This window comes from Oncorhynchus mykiss, chromosome 12 (genome assembly GCF_013265735.2).
Source record: "Oncorhynchus mykiss isolate Arlee chromosome 12, USDA_OmykA_1.1, whole genome shotgun sequence".
Classification (NCBI taxonomy): Eukaryota; Metazoa; Chordata; class Actinopteri; order Salmoniformes; family Salmonidae; genus Oncorhynchus; species Oncorhynchus mykiss.
Genome location: NC_048576.1, coordinates 15,362,788 through 15,383,534, shown reverse-complemented (window position 1 = coordinate 15,383,534; position 20,747 = coordinate 15,362,788). Strand labels below are relative to the sequence as shown.

The following is a 20,747-nucleotide window of genomic DNA, read 5'->3' as shown; positions in this document are numbered from 1 at the left end:
AGGGTAAAATAGTGAGTGAGCCCACTCCCTTGGCTGAGAAGCAACCCCACACATGAATGGTCTCAGGATGCTTTACTGTTGGCATGACACAGGACTGATGGTAGCGCTCACCTTGTCTTCTAAGGACAAGCTTTTTTCCAGATGCCCCAAACAATCGGAAAGGGCATTCATCAGAGAAAATGACTTTACTCCAGTCCTCAGCAGTCCAATCCCTGTACCTTTTGCAGAATGTCAGTCTGTCCCTGATGGTTTTCCTGGAGAGAAGTGGCTCTTTGCTGCCCTTCTTGACCCCAGGCCATCCTCCAAAAGTCTTCGCCTCACTGTGCGTGCAGATGCACTCACAACTGACAGCTGCCATTCCTGAGCAAGCTCTGTACTGGTGGTGCCCCAATCCCGCAGCTGAATCAACTTTTGGAGACGGTCCTGGCGCTTGCTGGACTTTCTTGGGCGCCCTGAAGCCTTCTTGACAACAATTAAACCACTCTCCATGAAGTTTTTGATGATCCGATAAATGGTTGATTTAGGTGCAATCTTACTGGCAGCAATATCCTTGCCTGTGAAGACCTTTTTGTGCAAAGCAATGATGATGGCCGTATTTCCTTGCAGGTAACTATGGTTGACAGAAGAAGAACAATGATTCCAAGCACCACCCTCCTTCTGAAGCTTCCAGTCTGTTATTCGAACTCAATCAGCATGACAGAGTGACCTCCAGCCTTGTCCTCCTCAACACTCACACCTGTGTTAACGAAATAATCACTGACATGATGTCTGCTGGTCCTTTTGTGGCAGGGCTGAAATGCAGTGGAAATGTTTTTTGGGGGAATTCAGTTCATCTGCATGGCAAAGAGGGACTTTGCAATTCATCTGATCACTCTTCATAACATTCTGGAGTATTTGCAAATTGCCATCATACAAACTTAAGCAGCAGACTTTGTGAAAATTAATATTTGTGTCATTCTCAAAACTTTTGGCCTCCACTGTACAATGTAGAAAATAGTAAAAATGAAGAAAAACCCTTGAATGAGTGGGTGTGTCCAAACTTTTCACTGGTACTGTAGCTCATTACATTTCTCCAGTCCCATCCCTGAGCTTTATAGCAAAACCAAGTGGCAGGGCTGCCGTTTTCCTGATAAAATGAATTTCGGATTTCAGATTTGGGTTTCAGATCGCTCATTTCCTGTCAAAAGCCTGTAGATTAAAAGGAAGCCGGGATGCAGTGGAAAGGTGTTACATCTGAAGCCCTGAAAAGCTGAAAGAATCCCTAACAGTGTTTGGGAGGAGGAGGTGTGTGCCAATAAAATGCCTCCTGACTGCCAGGAGACTGACTTTATTGCTGTACTATTAACACACGTTTTTTTCTCTAAAGTCTGAAGAGTGGCACAGATCAAAAAGTTGCACATTGTTTAGTCTGGCTTACTGTAAGTACAGAATGTTCACTGCCCACAATGAGGTCGTGAACCATGGAAGAACCCCTGCATGCATATACACACACACAAACACACACATTAATGGGAGCCAATACGGTGGAGAATGTTTTGGTCACTCCTCTGCATGTGGCTGTCTGAAGAAAGCTTAAACCATCTCCGGCCCTGCTCCTCCTCCCTCAGTCAGCCTCCTGTCCTCCCCACTCAGCCACACACACACACAGACAGCAGCTGTTCCGTGCCTCACTATGACAGCCTAGCCTCACCTCTGTCTCTACTGTGAGCCATACACACCACACACATCCAAGGCAACAAACAGTACAGGAGGACCAAGAGCACCACTCTGCCTGATAAAAGATAAGTCACTCCAGAGAAACAGGTCTGGGAACAGTGAGAGGACAGAATGGGGTTGTGGACGACACTGATCGTGGCTTCGCAACTGATCTTCAACCTGTGTTCGGAAGTGGGAGCCCAGGGCTCAGGTGAGTGTAGCTGACAATGACTTTCTTAAATTATTACTGAATGTGATGCCATTATGATCTTGATGTGGTCATTGAAGTCTGTTGAAACCATGCAATTGCACCACAAAGTACTTTTAAGGTATTGCTTTGTAATCACAGGACACAACCGCTAAAAGTAAAAATTCAACAATTTGATCTTAGCCAAAGACATACAGTTTAAGTTGACATACAAACCGACTGTGATGTCATCTTCAGATGCCCTTTATCAGTCTACTAAAGCTCTCAGCACTCTACCTCAGAGTATTCCAATCGAGAACCATGAAGCTCTGAGGTAATGATTGATCTAACAGACACTGTGATTGAGAATATCACATATCACATTTTTCCCCAAAAGTTTAAGGTAACAAAATCAGTCAACACAAAAATATATATTGCTCTTATTTAGATTGCAATCACCATTGTACAGTTGCTTTTTTACTTTGTAAAACGAGAATATCATATTCATTCACACTCAAGCCAATATACACAGAGGGCTAGACAGGACATTTGATACTCTGTTGAGTAAGAATAAATGTTCTGATAAATAGTCCTCTGTGTCCTGTGTGGTAAGAATATTGAAAATACATGCTTCATAAGAATGTTGTGTACTGACTTTAGACTGAGGAAGAGTAAGAGGTGATGACTGAGATGTGACCGCTGTATTAATTGAGTGTGTGTGTGTGTGTGTGTGTTTAGTGTGTGTGTGTGTGTGTGGGAGGGGGGGGGGGGGGTCTGGAGTCTGGATATGATTTAAAGTACCAGCTATAGCACACACATGGGAATAATCACTAATGGTCTGCATGCAATTTTGGAGTCTGAAAACACACACACACACACATGCACCACAACACACAGGCCTTTAAATGGCATCTACACTGAGGTACAGGCCATAACTGTCACATTATTTTACAAAATATATTCACAGCTATACTGCACACAGTTGTCGCCGTTGATAAATAGTAAACATTTGACTCACTAGCAGTTCATACAAGTATAAATTATTGGCAATTATTGCATGAGGTTTCACTATAAACAAACAAAAGTTTGGACTTATTAAGTAAATTGTCAATTATATGCCTTGTGTTTACAGTACAACTTTGTTATTACTTATAATAATACAATATATACTATTTTGCAGACACTTTTATCCAAAGCAACTTACAGTCATGTATGGTATCGAACCCACAACCCTGGCACCACGCTCTACCAGCTGAGCCATACAGGACTTAAATGGATTATTTACCTTTTAAGGCACAATATACATATCAGACAACAATAATGCAGTTGTTTATTATCTACTGCATCTAGGTGATTTTACTGTCACTTTATGACTTCAATTGACTTTATGTGGTACATCATGTCGCATGTGTCATACTGTATGTGAGCTGTTCAGGTGAATTTGGTTTTGTATAGCTTAACAGATCATGATAGGACAAGCGGTGGCTCTGGGGATGAAATCTAACCCTTTCTCATGGAACTTTGTGAGGAGATCCTGACACACAGATGGAAGAGAGAGAGTGTGTATAATGTGTCTAAACAGACAGATGAGAATAGAAAAAGAGTTGGTTTGTTTAGACTGTTTTATTGGTGCACTCCCCAGTCCCAGTTTGCAGGCCAAGTCAGGTTGAACCATACAGAGATCTATCTGTTAGTGTTTGCCTAACCTCCCTCCTCAAGTGACGGGGACAATAGTGATGCTGAAGCCTTTCACAAACCAGGCATCAGTGTGTTTGTAAAGGTGAGATTGAGTGCAGGAAACAGCATGAAAAGGAGGCTCCAGTCACGTTTAACCACACACCTTTAAAAGCACCCGTGCTGCTCCCTGGTGAGCTGGAGCAGATTGAGGCCAGGCAGGGGGAACGGGAGGAAAGACTAGAGGCAGGAGAAAATAAGAAAGATGTCTGAAGCTGACAGACACAGATGGAAGCCCACGCACGCGTGCGCACACACACGCACACACGCACACACACTGAGAAGAGAGAAGATGAGAGCAATTTTCTAGAAGCATTTGGGAGCAATTTGGTGCGTGCCTTCATTACACTGTGCCTTGTAGACGGCTGCTAGGACACTTGTGTATTCATGTACGGTCTCAGACTGGCGGGGAGGGATTCAAGGCACATCCTCCCATGGCCTGCTGTGTCCCGGAGGGACTTTATTGGAATAGAATTGTAACCTTGAGCTTAACCGTCCACTCAAGAGAAAGCTTCTCACTGTAACCAGTGACTGTAATCTGGTTCAGGTTATTAATCAACCTACCAGGTTGTTTATAAACACTACAGGGACAAGATTATCCACATGTATCGATCACATTTTAACTAATAGTGTAGAACTTTGTTCTAAAGTTGTATTTGTACCCATTGGATGCAGTGATCACAATATTGTGGCTATACCCAGGAAGGCCAAAGTTCCAAAAGCTGGGCCTAAAATTGTGTATAAGAGATCATACAAAAGATTTTGCTGTGACTCTTATGTGGATGATGTTAAAAATATTTGTTGGTCTGATGTGATTAATAAGGAGCATCCAGACACTGCACTTGATGAATTTATGAAATTGCTTCTTCCAATTATTGACAAACATGCACCTGTTAAGAAACTGACTGTTAGAACTGTTAGGGCTCCATGGATTGATGAGGAAATTAAAAACTGAATGGTTGAAAGAGATGAGGCGAAAGGAGTGGCTAATAAGTCTGGCTGCACATCTGACTGGCTGACTTATTGCAAATTGAGAAATTATGAGACTAAACTCAACAACAAAAAATAAGAAACTGTATTATGAAGCCAAGATCCATGATACAAAGAATCATGGGAAAAAAACATTGGAGTACATTAAATTAAATTATTGGCAGAAAGACAAATTCAACTCCATATTTTAATGAATCAGATGGCTTATTCATCACAAAACCATTTGATGTTGCAAATTATTTTAATGATTACATCATTGGCAAAGTGGGCAAATTTAGGAAGGAAATGCCAACAACAAACAATGAGCCATCGTATTCATGCATAAAACAAATTCTAATGAAAGAAAAGCATTGCAAGTTTGAATTTTGTAAAGTTAGTGTGGGAGAGGTGGAAAAATCATTGTTAACTATCAATAATGACAAACCTCCTGGAATTGACAACTTAGATGGAAAGCTACTGAGGATGGTAGCTGACTCTACAGCCACTCCTATCTGTCATATATTTAATCTGAGCCGAGAGGAAAGTATTTGTCGTCCGGCCTGGAGGGAAGCCAAAGTAATTCCGCTACCCAAGAGTGGTAAAGCAGCCTTTACTGGTTCTAACAGCAGACCTTTAAGCTTGCTGCCAGCTCTTAGCAAACTGTTGGAAAGAATTGTGTTTGACCAAATACAATGCTATTTCTCTGGAAACAAATTAACAACAGACTTACCGCAGGGTTATAGAAAAGGACACTCAACATGTACTGCACTGACACAAAGCTTCTCTAATGTTAAACATGTAAAGTGTGGTGTACCGCAGGGCAGCTATCTAGGCCCTCTACCCTTTTTTTATTTTCTTTACCAATGACCATCCACTGGCATTAAACAAAGCATGTGTGTCCATGTATGCTGATTATTCAACCATAAAAGCATCAGCAACCACAGCTAATGAAGTCACTGAAACCCTTAACAAAGAGCATTGTATTTGGTAGAAATAGTAGACCTCAGCTGAATCTGGTAATGAATGAAGTTGCAGTTGAACAAGTTGAGGATAATAAATTACTTGGCATTACCTTAGATTGTAAACTGTCATGGTCAAAACATATAGATTCAATGGTTGTAAAGATGGGGAGAGCTCTGTCAGTAATAAAGAGATGCTCTGCTTTTGTAACATAACATTCCAAAAAGCAAGTCCTGCAGGCTATAGTTTTGTCTTATCTTGATTATTGTCCAGTAGTGTGGTTGAGTGCTGCAAGGAAAGACCTAGTTAAGCTGCAGCTGGCCCAGAACAGAGTGGCACGTCTTGCTCTTCATTGTAATCAGAGGGCTGATATCAATACTATAAATGGCAGTCTCTCTTGGCTAAGAGTTGAGGAGAGACTGACTGCATCACTTCTTCTTTTTTATAAGAAACAATGTGTTGAAAATCCCAATTTCTTTGCATAGTCAACTTACACACAGCTCTGACACACACACACACCAGACATGCCACCAGGGGTCTTTTCACAGTCCCCAAATCCAGGACAAATTAAAAAAAGCGTACTGTACTACATAGAGCCATTATTGCTTGGAACTCCATTCCATCTCATTTTGCTCAAATGAACAGCAAACCTGGTTTCAAAAAACAGATAAAGCAACACCTCACGGCACAACTACATTTTTTTTAACCTTTATTTAACTAGACAAGTCAGTTAAGAACAAATTCTTATTTACAATGACAGCCTACACCGGCCAAACCCGGACGATGCTGGGCCAATTGTGTGCCGCCCTGTGGGACACCCATTCACGGCCAGATGTGATACAGCCTGGATTCTAACCAGGGACTGTAGTGACGGCTCTTGCACTGAGATGCAGTGCCTTAGACCACTGCTCCACTATTTGACCTAGATAGTTTGCGTGTATGTATTGGTATTGCTATATAGGCAACCTGTGACTTAAAAAAAATATATTGATGTAGTTCTGTCCTTGAGGTATTCTTGCCTATTAATGTTTTTGTATTATGTCATGTTTCATGTTTTGTGTGGACCCCGGGAAGAGTGGTTGCTGCTTTTGCAACAGCTAATGGGGATCCTAATAAAATACCAAATACCAAAACTCTTTAGTGGCTTCTACATTCCCCTCCCTGAGCACTCAGTACAGTCTATCCATATTTGTGTGGTAAAAGTGGTCAAGCAAAAGACCCACTACGTTATTCCAGCCCATTCTAGTCTACTGACGTAAAGTATTGTCTCGGAACATCAAAACTACTAGCTCAAGATTGATCAAAATACCATACATTCTGATAAAAGGGAAAATGTTTTACCCCAAACTCTGCCTCATCTGCCTCATCGACAACTAGCCTACTCTCTCGTGACGACCAGCATCTTCTCAGCACTTTAAAACCTCTAGCTCAGCAATCCTCACCATTCAGGTCGATGTGATCAAGTGGACACTACAGGCCAGGCAATGTAACATTTCTCCCCAGCTAGCCAAACTCACTGTGATGTTCCAGCCCAGTTTAGTCTATACAGTATTGACGTACACTTTCCCCCCGAAACATCCAAAACACTGTCGTGTCTTTACTATCATTAAATGAAGACTTTTAGTTTTTATCAAAGATTCTCTGTAATTAGTATTATGCGATTAAAATGATTAATCATGTAACTGTAATTAACTAGGAAGTTGGGGCACCAAGGAAAATATTCAGATTACAAAGTTATAATTTCCTAATATAACTTTTCAGATATTTTATATCTGATCAATTAGTCTTCGAATTAATTAATTATTTACTTTACCTCGTGTTAGTCTCATTCCAAACGTCGTAAAATGTTGGTTATCTGCACGAACCCAGTCTTCACTATGAGTCATCCATACATCAATTGTCTTAAATCGTTTATTTACTAACTAAGTAATTCACAGAAGTGCATAAACAAACAAACAAAGTAAATATGGTTACAAGAAATGATAGGGGAATGTGCCCTAGTTGGCTAAACCGGCATGGCGGCTTGTTGTATTAAAATGTAACAAATGGACCAGTTCGTAGCTGGATACTTCACCGATCTTTTATACCTCCTCCGGGAACATAAATGTTGTTCGGACCTCAAGTTCTGTGAGGTGGAAGAAATTCCCTTGTTCTCTATGAAACTTCACTCTGTCGCTATACTGTGTGGCCATGAGGCAGGATCTTCCTGGAATTTACGACCTCTCTGACCACAGCAGCCTAGTTGTAGGCAGGGAGAGGGGGATGGGGCTTGCTGTACCCAAAGAGGGCAACGTCATGACAACACCTTGCTCAATAACCATCCTATTCATCTACACGTGTCTTTATTCTCGCTGTACTGAGCAGCAGAACTTTACTTTGTTACTTTACTTCCCCTCAAAGATTACTTTACTTTATTTTACTTTAGTTTATGTTTCCTTTTACAGTTATTTTACTCTATTTTATGTTTCTCTTCACAGGTATTTCACTTTACTTTATGTTTCCTTTTACAGTAATTTTACTATACTTTATGTTTCCCTTTACATTTATTTTTACTTTATGTTTCCCTTTACAGTTATTTTACTTTACGGTTCCCTTTACAGTTATTTACTTTACGTTTCCCTTTACATTTATTTTACGTTACATTTCCCTTTACATTTATTTTACTTTACATTTCCCTTTACAGTTATTTTACTTTACATTTCCCTTTACAGTTATTTTACTTTACATTTCCCTTTACATTAATTTTATCTTACTTTACATTTCCCTTTACAGTTATTTTACTTTACATTTCCCTTTACATTAATTGTATCTTACTTTACATTTCCCTTTACATTAATTTTATCTTACTTTACATTTCCCTTTAAATGTATTTTACTTTACATTACCCTTTACAGTTATTTTACTTTACATTTCCCTTTACAGTTATTTTACTTTACATTACCCTTTACAGTTATTTTACTTTACATTACCCTTTACAGTTATTTTACTTTACATTTCCCTTTACAGTTATTTTACTTTACATTTCCCTTTACAGTTATTTTGCTTTATTTTTTCCTCTGTAGTGTATGATCTCCTCAATTCCCCGGACTGTCTGCCAGACCTGCTGCAGGGTGGCTTAGTGGAGCAGGGCGTTAATGAGGCGTTCATCCTCACCACCTTCAAGCTGCAGCCCAAGACTGGCACCACAGTGTTCGGCCTGTACAACCCACGGGACAACAGCAAGTACTTTGAGTTCACCGTGCTGGGGAAACTCAACAGAGGTAAGGGGTAGGGAGGAGAGGCAGGGGCGTCATGCCCATTGAAACCGATGGTTTATCTACTTATACTCTGAAAATACAGAAGATATTGTTTATTTTACTCATTATTAATTCAAAGGTATCGATTTCTGGCCACCATTTCCTCTCAAAGAAATGAGGTGCACAACGGGGAGAGGGATGCATAATACATTGGTCTTGCTGAATGCATTTTTCTGTACTATGTCAAATTAAATAACATTTTAATTGTCACATGCTTCGTAAACAGGTGTAGACTAACAGTGAAAAGAGTCTTAGTTCTCTCTCTCTCTTTTAATTTAATTTGTGTTTAAAAATCATTATTTTCGCTCTCTGCTTCTACATTATTCATGTATTAATTTCATTGACGCATTTGCTGTGATTCCCTTTTCATCACATGTCCTTTTCCTTTAACTATCAAGTTCTTCTCATCTCTCTCCCTCTAATTCTTTCCCTTCCTCTCTCCCAGCTGTGCTGCGTTACTTGAGGAGTGATCGGAGGATGAGCTCCGTGACCTTCAACAACATCCCGCTGGCAGACGGTCAGCGCCACCGCCTCCTTTTCCACCTGAAGGGCATGCAGCAGGGACCTGGGGGGGTGGAGCTACACCTGGACTGCAGGCTGGTGGAGACGGTCCGGGATCTCCCCTCCGTGTTTCAGGGTCTGCCTGCAGGCTACGGTGTGGTGGAGCTGAAGAGCATGCAGGGCAAAGCAGAGGTGATGTTATTAGATATGTTTCAAACCTATTGCTTTTATAGAGCACTTATTTAGACCATTGTCAAATTGGGTGCAGTTCAAATGTAGTGCATCATATGTAATAGAGCTATTATTTACTCATGGATCCAGACAAAATCACAGAACCTTCAACTGAGGATTGGTTGTCAGTTTCCATTTAAGCCATTTGACCAGAGCTACCCAGACACTCCCCAAACCATTGCTTTTGTTGACTTTGTACTCAGGGAAACTATGAGTGATGTCACCTATTTACTCCTAGATCCTCCTTCCAAATTCAAATGACCCTAACCCCCTAGCGTGATAGTCTGTGCCAGATAGTCTGTTTCTGCTTTGGCCAAATGCTTGTCCATCGGAAATTAGAGTTGGCTACAGCAGGTAAAAATCGGGAAATCGGGAAACAAATTTGGTAACCACCTTGTCCTAATCTAATCAAACCCATCCATCAGCATTCAGCACTGATTCCAACTAATGTGTCCCTGTTGTTGGACTTCTTCATAAACAGGAAGAGCTGGAGGAGCTGAAACTAGTGGTGGGAGACACGTTTGAGAACGTAGCTTCTCTTCAAAACTGCCACCAACAAGGAGACTCAGTGCAGACTCTGGGTAAGAGTTTATGACAAAAAATATATAAATAAATAAACCAACTCCTATTCCTGTGTGTTCCCTAGTACTGTCTAGTTTACACAGACAAAAACATTTTGAGGAAAGTCTTTCTCTTGAACGTTGCCCAACTGTCTTTCAAGAAGCAAATAAATGGTGATATATATAGATATATATATGTCTCTACTTTCGAATTCACACAAAAACAACAGTTACTGTAGATTGATGTTAAACAAGAACCCCCCCCCCCCCCCCCCCCCCCCCTCGAGTCTGTTGGTATGACTAATGTTATTTTCCAATGCTGCTCTCCCGTGCAGGAGTCAACACAAAGCAGCTGTCCAATCAAATGCTTGATCTCACGAAGGTGATAAACGAGCTGAAAGATGTCCTCATTCAGCAGGTAACTATAGTGCTCAAGCTCATCTGGGAGCTATTAATAAACTGTACCTCCTGACCCACTGAGTCCATAAAAACTAAAAACATGTATATGTTGCTTTCTAAAGGTCAAAGAGACATCTTTTCTCAGAAACACCATCTCTGAGTGCCAGGCTTGTGGTAAGAACATCCACCATCACCATTATATTACAAATGATGTATTAAAGTTATGTTATATGTTGTTTATAGATTGGGCAAATAGCTTTTTCCTGACCATGAGGAAAATCACTGGGTCCTAGTAATAAAACTAGTTTGAAGTATGTTCGCTTATAACACATTCATTACTAATACATGAGAAACCACTGGTATTGTGGAAACGAGTGTCATAAAAATATATTTCCTCTGGGTGTCTTTGAAGGACTGGGTGGAAGCGAAGTCATGAAGCAGAAGTGTGCCCCTGGCGTTTGTTTCCGCGGTGACATGTGCATTGAGACAGAGGACGGGGTTGAGTGTGGACCCTGCCCTGACGGATACACAGGGGACGGCTTCAGCTGTGATGATGTGGATGAGGTAGGGTGTGTTTGTGTGTGTATGTTATATTCAGGTGCATGCATGTTTACTGTATGTATTTATATGGTTGTAATAATTCTGAAACACTAACCAAGCGTCTTCTTTCATCTCTCTCTCCAGTGTCAATTTAACCCATGCTTCCCCGGGGTGAAATGTGTGAACACGGCTCCAGGGTTCCGCTGTGACGCCTGTCCTCTGGGCTACTCTGGTCTGGCTGTGGAAGGGGTGGGAGTGGTCTACGCACAGACAAACAAACAGGTCAGTCAACATAACCAACATCACCAAATACAGTCAAGGTCTCCAGGTCAGTCAACATCACCAGCATCATTAAATGCAGTCAAGGTCACCAGGTCATTCAGCATCACCAAATACAGTCAAGGTCTCCAGGTCAGTCAACATCACCAAATACAGTCAAGGTCTCCAGGTCAGTCAACAACACCAAATACAGTCAAGGTCTCCAGGTCAGTCAACATCACCAAATACAGTCAAGGTCTCCATTTTAATTGGGTAAAAGAAAAAGCTGCACACTCTAGTAGGTCTGTTGTAATAATTTATTCACCAACGTTTCGACAGGAAGGTTTAAAGTCAGTCAATGGACAATTCAAGAAGATTCATTTAAATTAAATATACTCCTACCCACCCAGTGACATTGTTATTAGGATAACTAATCATGGAACACCTTTTCAAGATATGTATCATAATAATCATCTCCAGTCTTGTACTTTATACGGTCTCTTAGGTCTGTGATGACATTGACGAGTGCAAAGAACCCAACAATGGACAGTGCACCGCCAACTCTCTCTGTCACAACTCTGCGGTAAGGCCTGAGTGTGTTACTCTGTCATAAATCTGCGGTAAGGCCTGAGTGTCTGTCTGTCTGATAGCCTGGTGGTCGACTAGATCGGTTTGTTGCTTCAGCCAACTCCTGACCTTCGTTTCCTTCAACAGAAATTGCTTGAAGCACAAACAGATCTGGCACCAGGCTAGTATCTGATAGCCTGGAATAAAAAACGGAATATTGCTCAATTTAAACAATAATGCAAGGAGGGAACAATGTTAACTGGATTCCAAATCTCTGACTGCCTGCTACAAGTACTACATTTATTCCTATGTCTCTCATTGCCTATTACCCTACATTATCCCTGTAGGGTTCATATGTCTGTGGGGGCTGTAAGACAGGCTACACAGGGGACCAGGTGAAGGGATGTAAGCCAGAGAGGAGCTGTGGTAACAGTTTGACCAACCCCTGTGATGTCAACGCCCAGTGTTTCCAAGAAAGAGACGGCTCCATCACCTGTCAGGTGGGGTCCTAAGAATCACAAACTGGCCTCCATTGACAGAACTCTCCCTCACACACACAAACACACGCACACATACGCACTTACACACGCAAAAACACACAAACACGCACTGCCTCTTAAGTGTTCTCTCTTCTTTCTCCTGTCAGTGTGGGATTGGCTGGGCTGGTAATGGCTACCTATGTGGAAAGGATACAGACATTGATGGATACCCTGATGAGAAACTTAAGTGCAAGGATATGCTCTGTAAAAAGGTAACCATGACAACACAAGAAATACAACTATCCTGGGATAAACAACCCCCCCCCTCCTCTCCCTTTTCCCCTCCCTCCATCTTCTTTTTATGGTGTGTCTGTTAAAGTGATAACCATAAATCGGTCAATAAATAAATCTGTCTGTTTTCAGGATAACTGCATGCGCGTTCCTAACTCTGGCCAAGAGGATGCTGACAAGGACGGACAAGGAGACGCTTGTGACACCGACGCTGATGGTGACGGTATTCTGAATGAACAGGTAGACCTTATACCTTTACACACACACACACACACACACACACACACACACACACACACATTAAATTAAATGCATTTATAAAGACCTTTTTACATCAGCAGATGTCACAAAATGCTTATTTAGAAACCCTGCCTAAAACTCCAAACAGCACACAATGCAGATGTAGAACCACGGTGGCTCGGAAAAACTCCTTAGAAAGGCAGGAACCTAGTAAGAAACCTAGAGAGGAACCAGGCTCTGAGGGGTGGCCAGTCCTCTTCTGGCTGTGCTGTGCTGAGAATTTGAAGGAGCATACTTAAGTTCACACAGGACACCGGTTAAGACAGGAGATTTCACCAGATAAGACAGACTGACCCTATTCCCTCTGTGCCCCTCTCCCGTGCAGGATAACTGCTGGCTGAAGCCTAACGTGGACCAGAGGAACAGTGACAAGGACAGCCATGGTGACGCCTGTGACAACTGTCGCACGGTGGAGAACCCTGATCAGAGGGACACTGACAGTGATGGGAAAGGAGACGCCTGTGATGATGACATGGATGGAGATGGTACGTACAGTGACACATCACTGCCACATAGCTACAGTCCGTCACAGTAGTATGTTCCAACAGCCGCTTGTCTAGAATCCTTGAACATACAGTACCACCAAGCACCAACCCTACCCTGACCCAATGATTTATATACTAGATGATTGACAGGGGGTGCTGTTTTGAAGCCACCGCACCTCCATCTTGGCATTCCCCATCTAGCGTAAAAAAAGGTTTCGGAAGCTATATAAATTCATTAATTCATTTCTACGTTAATTATATTACAGACACCTTAATGCATACTTTTAAATTATAGAATGTGAGCTAATCATGAAAAATATCTATTAAAAAAATTGTTACTGTCCCCACTAAATTGTATTTTTTAAATACAAGTAATTTTGTCCTTGACACATTTAATTTAAATACTGTAGCGTTCCATTCATTCCTATGGAGGACTGCTTCTTCTGGGGGGTGTCAATATGCCCGATCTGTGGCTTCAAAGCCTCTCACTAGCCAGTACATAGAGTAGCATCAGCAATCCAGGGTTTATATACATAATTGCCATGACCCCACTACTAAAATGACCTCTCAAGTTAACAGAAACATACAGTATGCCTTTATCATCCTCACTCTTTAATAATGTAGATGACTGTCTGGGTTTCTTTTTATAGACCCTGTCTACAGACGGCTTGACCTTTATGCTACAACCACAGTACTGTTGCTTTCCAGAGATAAATGAGAAATGACACACACGGCCTACCATATTTCAACAGTTCACTCAGATGACAAATGCAACAGTGCCTCCTTGTGGCACAACTATTGAACTATTAGAAACAGCATATCAATGGAAATAAAATCAACCACATGCAGTTTGCTTTTAAATCCCAATGCATTGATTCAACGTCAGTGGTTAAGCCTTCAAATCATACAAATCATGTTTTATGACTTTCTCATGGGCCACACTTAAAGTTCACTTTTTGCATGTATCCAACCGAGATTCACACATGTTCTAAATGTGAAATATCTAGAACAGCCATCGCTGGTGTTCATACGTCACAAAGCAGCGCTCCTAAAGGAGTCCACTTGAAGCTGAAGCACTCATGTATTTCACCAACACTTCTGCAGAGTGGTGGGATACTATTGGTCAGATAACTTTACAAACTCAAACTTTGTAATTGAATTGGTCTCCAGGCTTGAAGAACTTCCTTGACAACTGCCAGCAGGTGGTGAACCGAGACCAGCTGGACCGGGATGGAGACGGAGTGGGAGATGCCTGTGACAGCTGCCCTGATATCCCTAATCCTAACCAGGTCAGACTGCTTCCACAGGCCTCCTTTAGGGTTCTGAGACCTGTTCAGTTTACAGATATAAAATGGGATATGGAGCAACTGGACTGTCCTACCCTGTAATAAATATTATACTGAGTGGTCAAAAAGTGTTTTAACAAATCTGTGCTCTAATTTTAGTCCGACATTGACCATGACCTGGTTGGGGATTCTTGTGACACAAATCAAGACAGGTACAAGAAAAACACATTTTAAAAGTGTCTGACTTGAGAAAACGTATGCTCTTAAAATATCCACTTCATGATTTAATTTATTTTAGTCAATTCATAATTGCAGTAGTCAATATATCCCTTTATTTTGACAAATATTTCCATTTTACTGTATATTTTAGTATACAGTGCATAAAGTAGGTTGCCAGTGCAATGTTACTAAACTGCCAGCCATTCCCTACTAGCCTGAGTCCCAGATCTGTTTATGATGTCAACTCCATTGCTGTAAGCAACACTAAATCCATTCATATAATGACCTGAACCTATCTTTTCTGTCCCTCCTCCCTGTGTGTCATCCCCTGGTCTGTAGTGATGGCGATGGTCACCAGGACACCAAGGACAACTGTCCCAACGTGATCAACAGCTCCCAGCTGGACACAGACAAAGACGGCCTGGGGGATGAGTGTGACGATGACGACGACAACGACAGCATCCCTGACTTCCTGCTACCAGGACCCGACAACTGCAGACTGGTGCCCAATCCCGACCAGCTGGATGAGAACAGTCAGTCTTTAATATTTCTTTCAAATAATTTACTTTACTGCTTCAAACAAATTGCAGAGCAACGGGACAATCTGAATGTGAATTCTTGAGTCATCACCTAAAACCTATTGCCTGGTGATCCAGTCTGTTTGTGCTTTGGCCAACACCTCTCTGTGTTAGTTTGTGTCCTGCCAAACAGACAGTAAATGGTGTGACAACTGTAGAAGAGTTGACTACACCAACAGTATGGGATCAGACTACATTTTAAGTGAAAGTAAAACACAAGAAAGTGAGCACCTATGCATTAACAAGGTTCTCTATCAAATTTAATTTTATTCGTCACATGCTTCGTAAAACAACAGGTGTAAATAACAGTGAAATGCTTACTTCACAATGACATCTGCAAAAAAAATAACTGTAGCTTAATTGGTCTACTACTGTATCATTCATCATTGATATTCAACCAATTTGTGGCAGGTAGCCTAGTGGTTAACCCTATAGCTCCTATATGTTGCTCTGGATAAGAGTGTCTGCTAAATGACTCAAATGTAACTCTCCACTCTACCAGTGTATTGTCTATGCTTAGAACCTTACTGGGCATCATTTCCTTTGTGTATTCTCTCCTTCCAGATGATGGTGTTGGAGATGTGTGTGAGTCAGACTTTGACCAGGACAAGGTGATAGACAGGATAGACAACTGTCCAGAGAATGCTGAGGTCACTCTGACAGACTTCAGAGCCTATCAGACGGTGGTGCTGGACCCGGAGGGCGATGCCCAGATTGACCCCAACTGGGTGGTACTTAATCAGGTCAGATGATCATTTACTGGATGGACTTACAACACAATAAGTTCAACATGGCAGAAATGCTTTGACGTTGTCAACATAACTGACATTTAATCTCTCAAACAGGGAATGGAGATTGTTCAGACCATGAACAGTGACCCTGGACTTGCTGTCGGTAAGAAAGACTTCCAAATCGTTATATCGTTATATCTCATATGGTATTGTATCAAGTCGTATCCTATTTTATCGCAACATTTTTGTTGTGTATTGCTCCCTAGGTTACACTGCGTTCAGTGGAGTGGACTTTGAGGGGACATTCCATGTTAACACGGTGACTGACGATGACTACGCAGGCTTCATCTTTGGCTACCAGGACTCCTCCTCCTTCTACGTGGTCATGTGGAAACAGACTGAACAGACCTACTGGCAGGCAACACCCTTTAGAGCAGTGGCCGAGCCTGGCATCCAGCTCAAGGTGTGTGTGTGTGTGTGTGTGTGTGTGTGTGTGTGTGTGTGTGTGTGTGTGTGTGTGTGTGTGTGTGAGATTGTGTTTTTGAAGTAAGTACAAAAAGACAAAGATAGATAGATTTGGTTTAGGGTGTCTCTTGATTGTACAATTCACACACATGTGTACTATGGAGAGCCACCCAAAACACAATCTGTCTTGAGCAGACCTACTAGCTGGCCACACCCTTCAGAGCAGTGGCTGAGCCTGGCATCCAGCTCAAGGTGTGTGTGTATGATTGTATGTGAGATTGTGTTTTGAAGTAAGTACGAAAAATAAAGATAGATTGTATTTAGGGTGGCTCTGTACAATTTAACACACACACGTGTGCTATGGACAGCACAGGAGGTTGGTGGCACCTTAATTGGGGAGGATGGGCCTGTGGTAATGGCTGGAGCGGAATGGGTGGAATGATATCATGACATCCATGTGGTTGATACCATTCCATTTGCTCCATTCCTGCCATTATTATGAGACGTCCTCCCCTCAGCAGCCTCCACTGATGGAGAGCCACCCTAAGCCAAATCTGTCTTTGTTTCTTTGTACTTACTTCTTAATTACCTTCTCTCCCTCGCCATCTCCTCTCTCCATCGCTCTCTCCCTCCCCAGGCTGTGAAGTCTAAGTCAGGTCCAGGGGAGCACCTGAGGAACTCCCTGTGGCACACAGGGGACACCAACGACCAGGTGCGTCTGCTGTGGAAGGACCCCAGGAACGTGGGCTGGAAGGACAAGGTTTCCTACCGTTGGTACCTGCAGCACCGACCCCAGGTCGGATACATCAGGTGAGACAGCTGAGAGAAAAATAGAGAGAGAGAGTGTGTGTGTGATGTCATGGCTACATCTAATACACAATGGTGTACAACAATGGCTAATGTCTGTTGGGTGTTTGGACAGGGCCCGTTTCTATGAGGGGACAGAGCTGGTGGCTGACTCTGGTGTGACCATCGACACCACCATGAGAGGAGGCCGACTGGGCGTGTTCTGTTTCTCTCAGGAAAACATCATCTGGTCCAACCTAAAGTACCGTTGCAATGGTAAGCAGCATGCTTTCATCGAGTGTCGCAGCGGTCTTAGGCACTTCATCTCAGTGCTGGATAAATAAATAAAAATTACAATTGTTTTGAACTCAAATTAGTCAAATTCATCAACCAAAGTGGCAACCTTAATTTAACTGACTCTTGGTAGAACTTGACTTTGACCCTTAACCTCTGACCTCTAACCTACACAGATACCATCCCTGGGGACTTCCAGGAGTTCAGCATGCAGCACGGCGTCGTCGACGGTCTCTAAGCATACAGAGAAAAACTGAAAGAGAGACCGTTTCTCCAGATGTGTTTGGAATGTACTGTATGTGGTGTGTGCGTTTGTACACAGTGGCAATACTGTATGTATGTGGTCTGTTTCCATGTCTACCCACTTCCCCAACAAAAATCTAATCAACTTGTCTTCATGGGTGTTATAATCAGTGTCCTCAGTGGTTTAAATTAGGACTACTAGAGTAAAATAAAATTCACATTTCACATTTCAAACTTAAGATTTTATTATTTGAGCTCATTTTGCAATAACATCCACAAACAGAAACATCAGCCATTGATATAAGCTTCCTTCTCTCTCCCTCTCTCAGAGCTTTGATTCTCAGTGTGTACCAGCCCCACACAATGTCATCACACAATATGGACATGAGAGAAAACACAGGAGATGAATCAGACCATGGGGACTTGGTCATGTCTGAGCATATTCCATTGTCTTATACCCTGGTACCAGATCTGTTTGTGCTGTCTTGTCCTGTTGGAAAGACAGCACAAACAGATCTGGGACCAGGCCAATTGTCTTGGACCTGTGACCTCAATCCTCCCCAGAGGCCTAGTCTTGACCAAGAGTTTTGTTATCAGTGAATATCCCGGCTCCTTAAAACAACTCTCTAGAGGCCAATAGAAAGCGATTTGAAAATGATTCCCAAATAAACTCCACTCTTCTGCCTGGTTTAAGTCTTAGTCCCCTGTGTAGGTGTTTGTAAGTTTGAAATGTTGATTATTTTATAAGTATAATGCTATCAACAAAGGAATTTCAAATAAAAAAATGTGATAAGAGATATTGTATTGTGTTTTTTTTGGTCTTATTTATTAGCCTTATTGAATGTGTTTCTCCAGATTTTCATCGGACAGTCTCTCAGTTCATGTGGCTGAAAGAATAAAGAGCAGTGAGGAAACAAGAATATTGACCTGTTAACCTAGTATTATTATTATTGCCGGTGACCATGTGGCACGGGCATCCATAAGGTATGCTAATATATTAAAAAAACAAATCTAATCTCATTCCATAGTCACCCTCATATTTTGGTCATGCCTCCGAGCGAGTTGGTAGGGGCGAGGTGGTGGTTTGGGATGTATGACAAGTTATTTGGCTATAGAACTTCGGGGATAACAAAGTCCTGAGGGACTTTATGTGGCCTAATGTGGGAATGTATATTGATAGGCCTTCACCAAATGTGTCACTTAAGATCCTAAAAAGACTATTCAGGAAAGAGTTTAAAATGGATTTAAGATTGTATTTTTAAGGTTTATTTAATAGATTGACTTTCTATCATTGAAAACAAGTTTCACCCCAGCATTCCTGCTCGTACATTCTTGCTCTTGCTGTACAACCCTTTTCATGAAACTCAAAACTACACAAGAATATATTTATTCTGAAGGCTTTGTCAACAACAGAAAAAGCAACACAAAGGAGGTTTGAAAACAGTTCAGATACTCCACTAGAATCTGGTCTTTGATCCTTGCACGCTATTGGCTCTCAGCCGTCACCTGCTGAGAGCCAACTCTTGTTGCGAAAGCCCCTCTCAGACATGTTTTCCAAACTTGCGTAATAAAACCATGTAACCCTACCCGAATAAACTGATCTTACCTGACTGTGTTAGTCATTAGCTTTCATCATTGCTTTTCACACACAGGGTTTGTGTCTGAATTGAAATGGCAACCTATTCCCTATATAGTACACTACTTTTGATCATGGCCCATACACCTCAAAAGTAGAGCACTATGTAGGAATTAGGGTACCATTTCAGACACACAAGGATAAACATCTTTAAAAAGTGGAGCAGCGACAAAAAGAACACATTGGATTGACCTATGACTTTAGACTCAGCTTTTCTCAGGAACATGCACAGAATGCATGCTTACCTTACAGGGCTGATAGCCAGCAGCTCATAAAATAGTTGTATGGAAAATGATTGATTCATATTTTCAATAATAAATGATTTATGATAATCTAGGCTATTATACCAATGTGCTGACCTCTATGTAATTTCATCATGACAGATTTTGCACCCGGTTTCTGTGGAGTATCTCTGGTACCTTTCATTACTTGTCAGACTGGTTTCCCAACACAAAATGACATATAAGACCCCACCAGACACCAGAGACACTGAATATCTGAAACCAGCTACAGAATGGTTTCTCTCATAACATTTGTACAAGTATTGGATTCATAGCCTGTCATTGTATTGTAGGCTAAACCAATAGTACATAATCCCACGTAAATGTAATTTGTGACTTGCACTAAAACTAGTTCTCTCATTCAACATTGATCTAACTGCACACTATTCGCATTCTCCATTTGATCTATTTATGGATCATGTAGGCCTATCCAATGGATGGCCTATATAGCGTGCTGACAAGTCTCGTTCCATTTCAGCCAGCATCATCCTTTTACTACTTAGTTGTTCACTAATCTGAAAGCCAAATGCCAAATGGCAGATGTGGATAGGTGAAAGCAACCATATTGAATGGCCATTGGCCAGGTGCAGCCATCAACATATTGCTTACCAGTCCTTTCAGATGTGAAATCCCCCCAAACGGGTTAGGGAGAGAATGGGTGGAGTAAATGGACAGTTTGGAACCAGGTCAACATTTTTGCTAACCTGTTTATACCTCTCAGCCAGTGCTCAACCACGCCCCTCCCGGTGAAAGGCCAACTGTGATTGGTTCAAACA

At 41.8% G+C, this 20,747-nt stretch overlaps 1 protein-coding gene across 1 annotated transcript; it reads left to right on the top strand.

Annotated features, from left to right (window-relative positions):
- The first annotated feature begins 1,591 nt into the window (after positions 1 to 1,591).
- On the top strand, positions 1,592 to 18,849 carry LOC110537036 (thrombospondin-4-B). Its single transcript, XM_036937005.1, has 22 exons — positions 1,592 to 1,906; positions 8,608 to 8,805; positions 9,287 to 9,534; positions 10,055 to 10,154; positions 10,469 to 10,551; positions 10,655 to 10,706; positions 10,945 to 11,096; positions 11,217 to 11,354; positions 11,836 to 11,913; positions 12,245 to 12,397; positions 12,544 to 12,648; positions 12,800 to 12,907; positions 13,293 to 13,452; positions 14,623 to 14,741; positions 14,898 to 14,950; positions 15,297 to 15,490; positions 16,100 to 16,278; positions 16,381 to 16,429; positions 16,533 to 16,729; positions 17,369 to 17,541; positions 17,654 to 17,793; positions 17,988 to 18,849. The coding sequence occupies exons 1-22, from the start codon at positions 1,828 to 1,830 to the stop codon at positions 18,047 to 18,049; spliced, it is 2,820 nt and encodes a 939-aa protein (XP_036792900.1). The 5' UTR covers positions 1,592 to 1,827; the 3' UTR covers positions 18,050 to 18,849.
- The last annotated feature ends 1,898 nt before the right edge of the window (positions 18,850 to 20,747 follow it).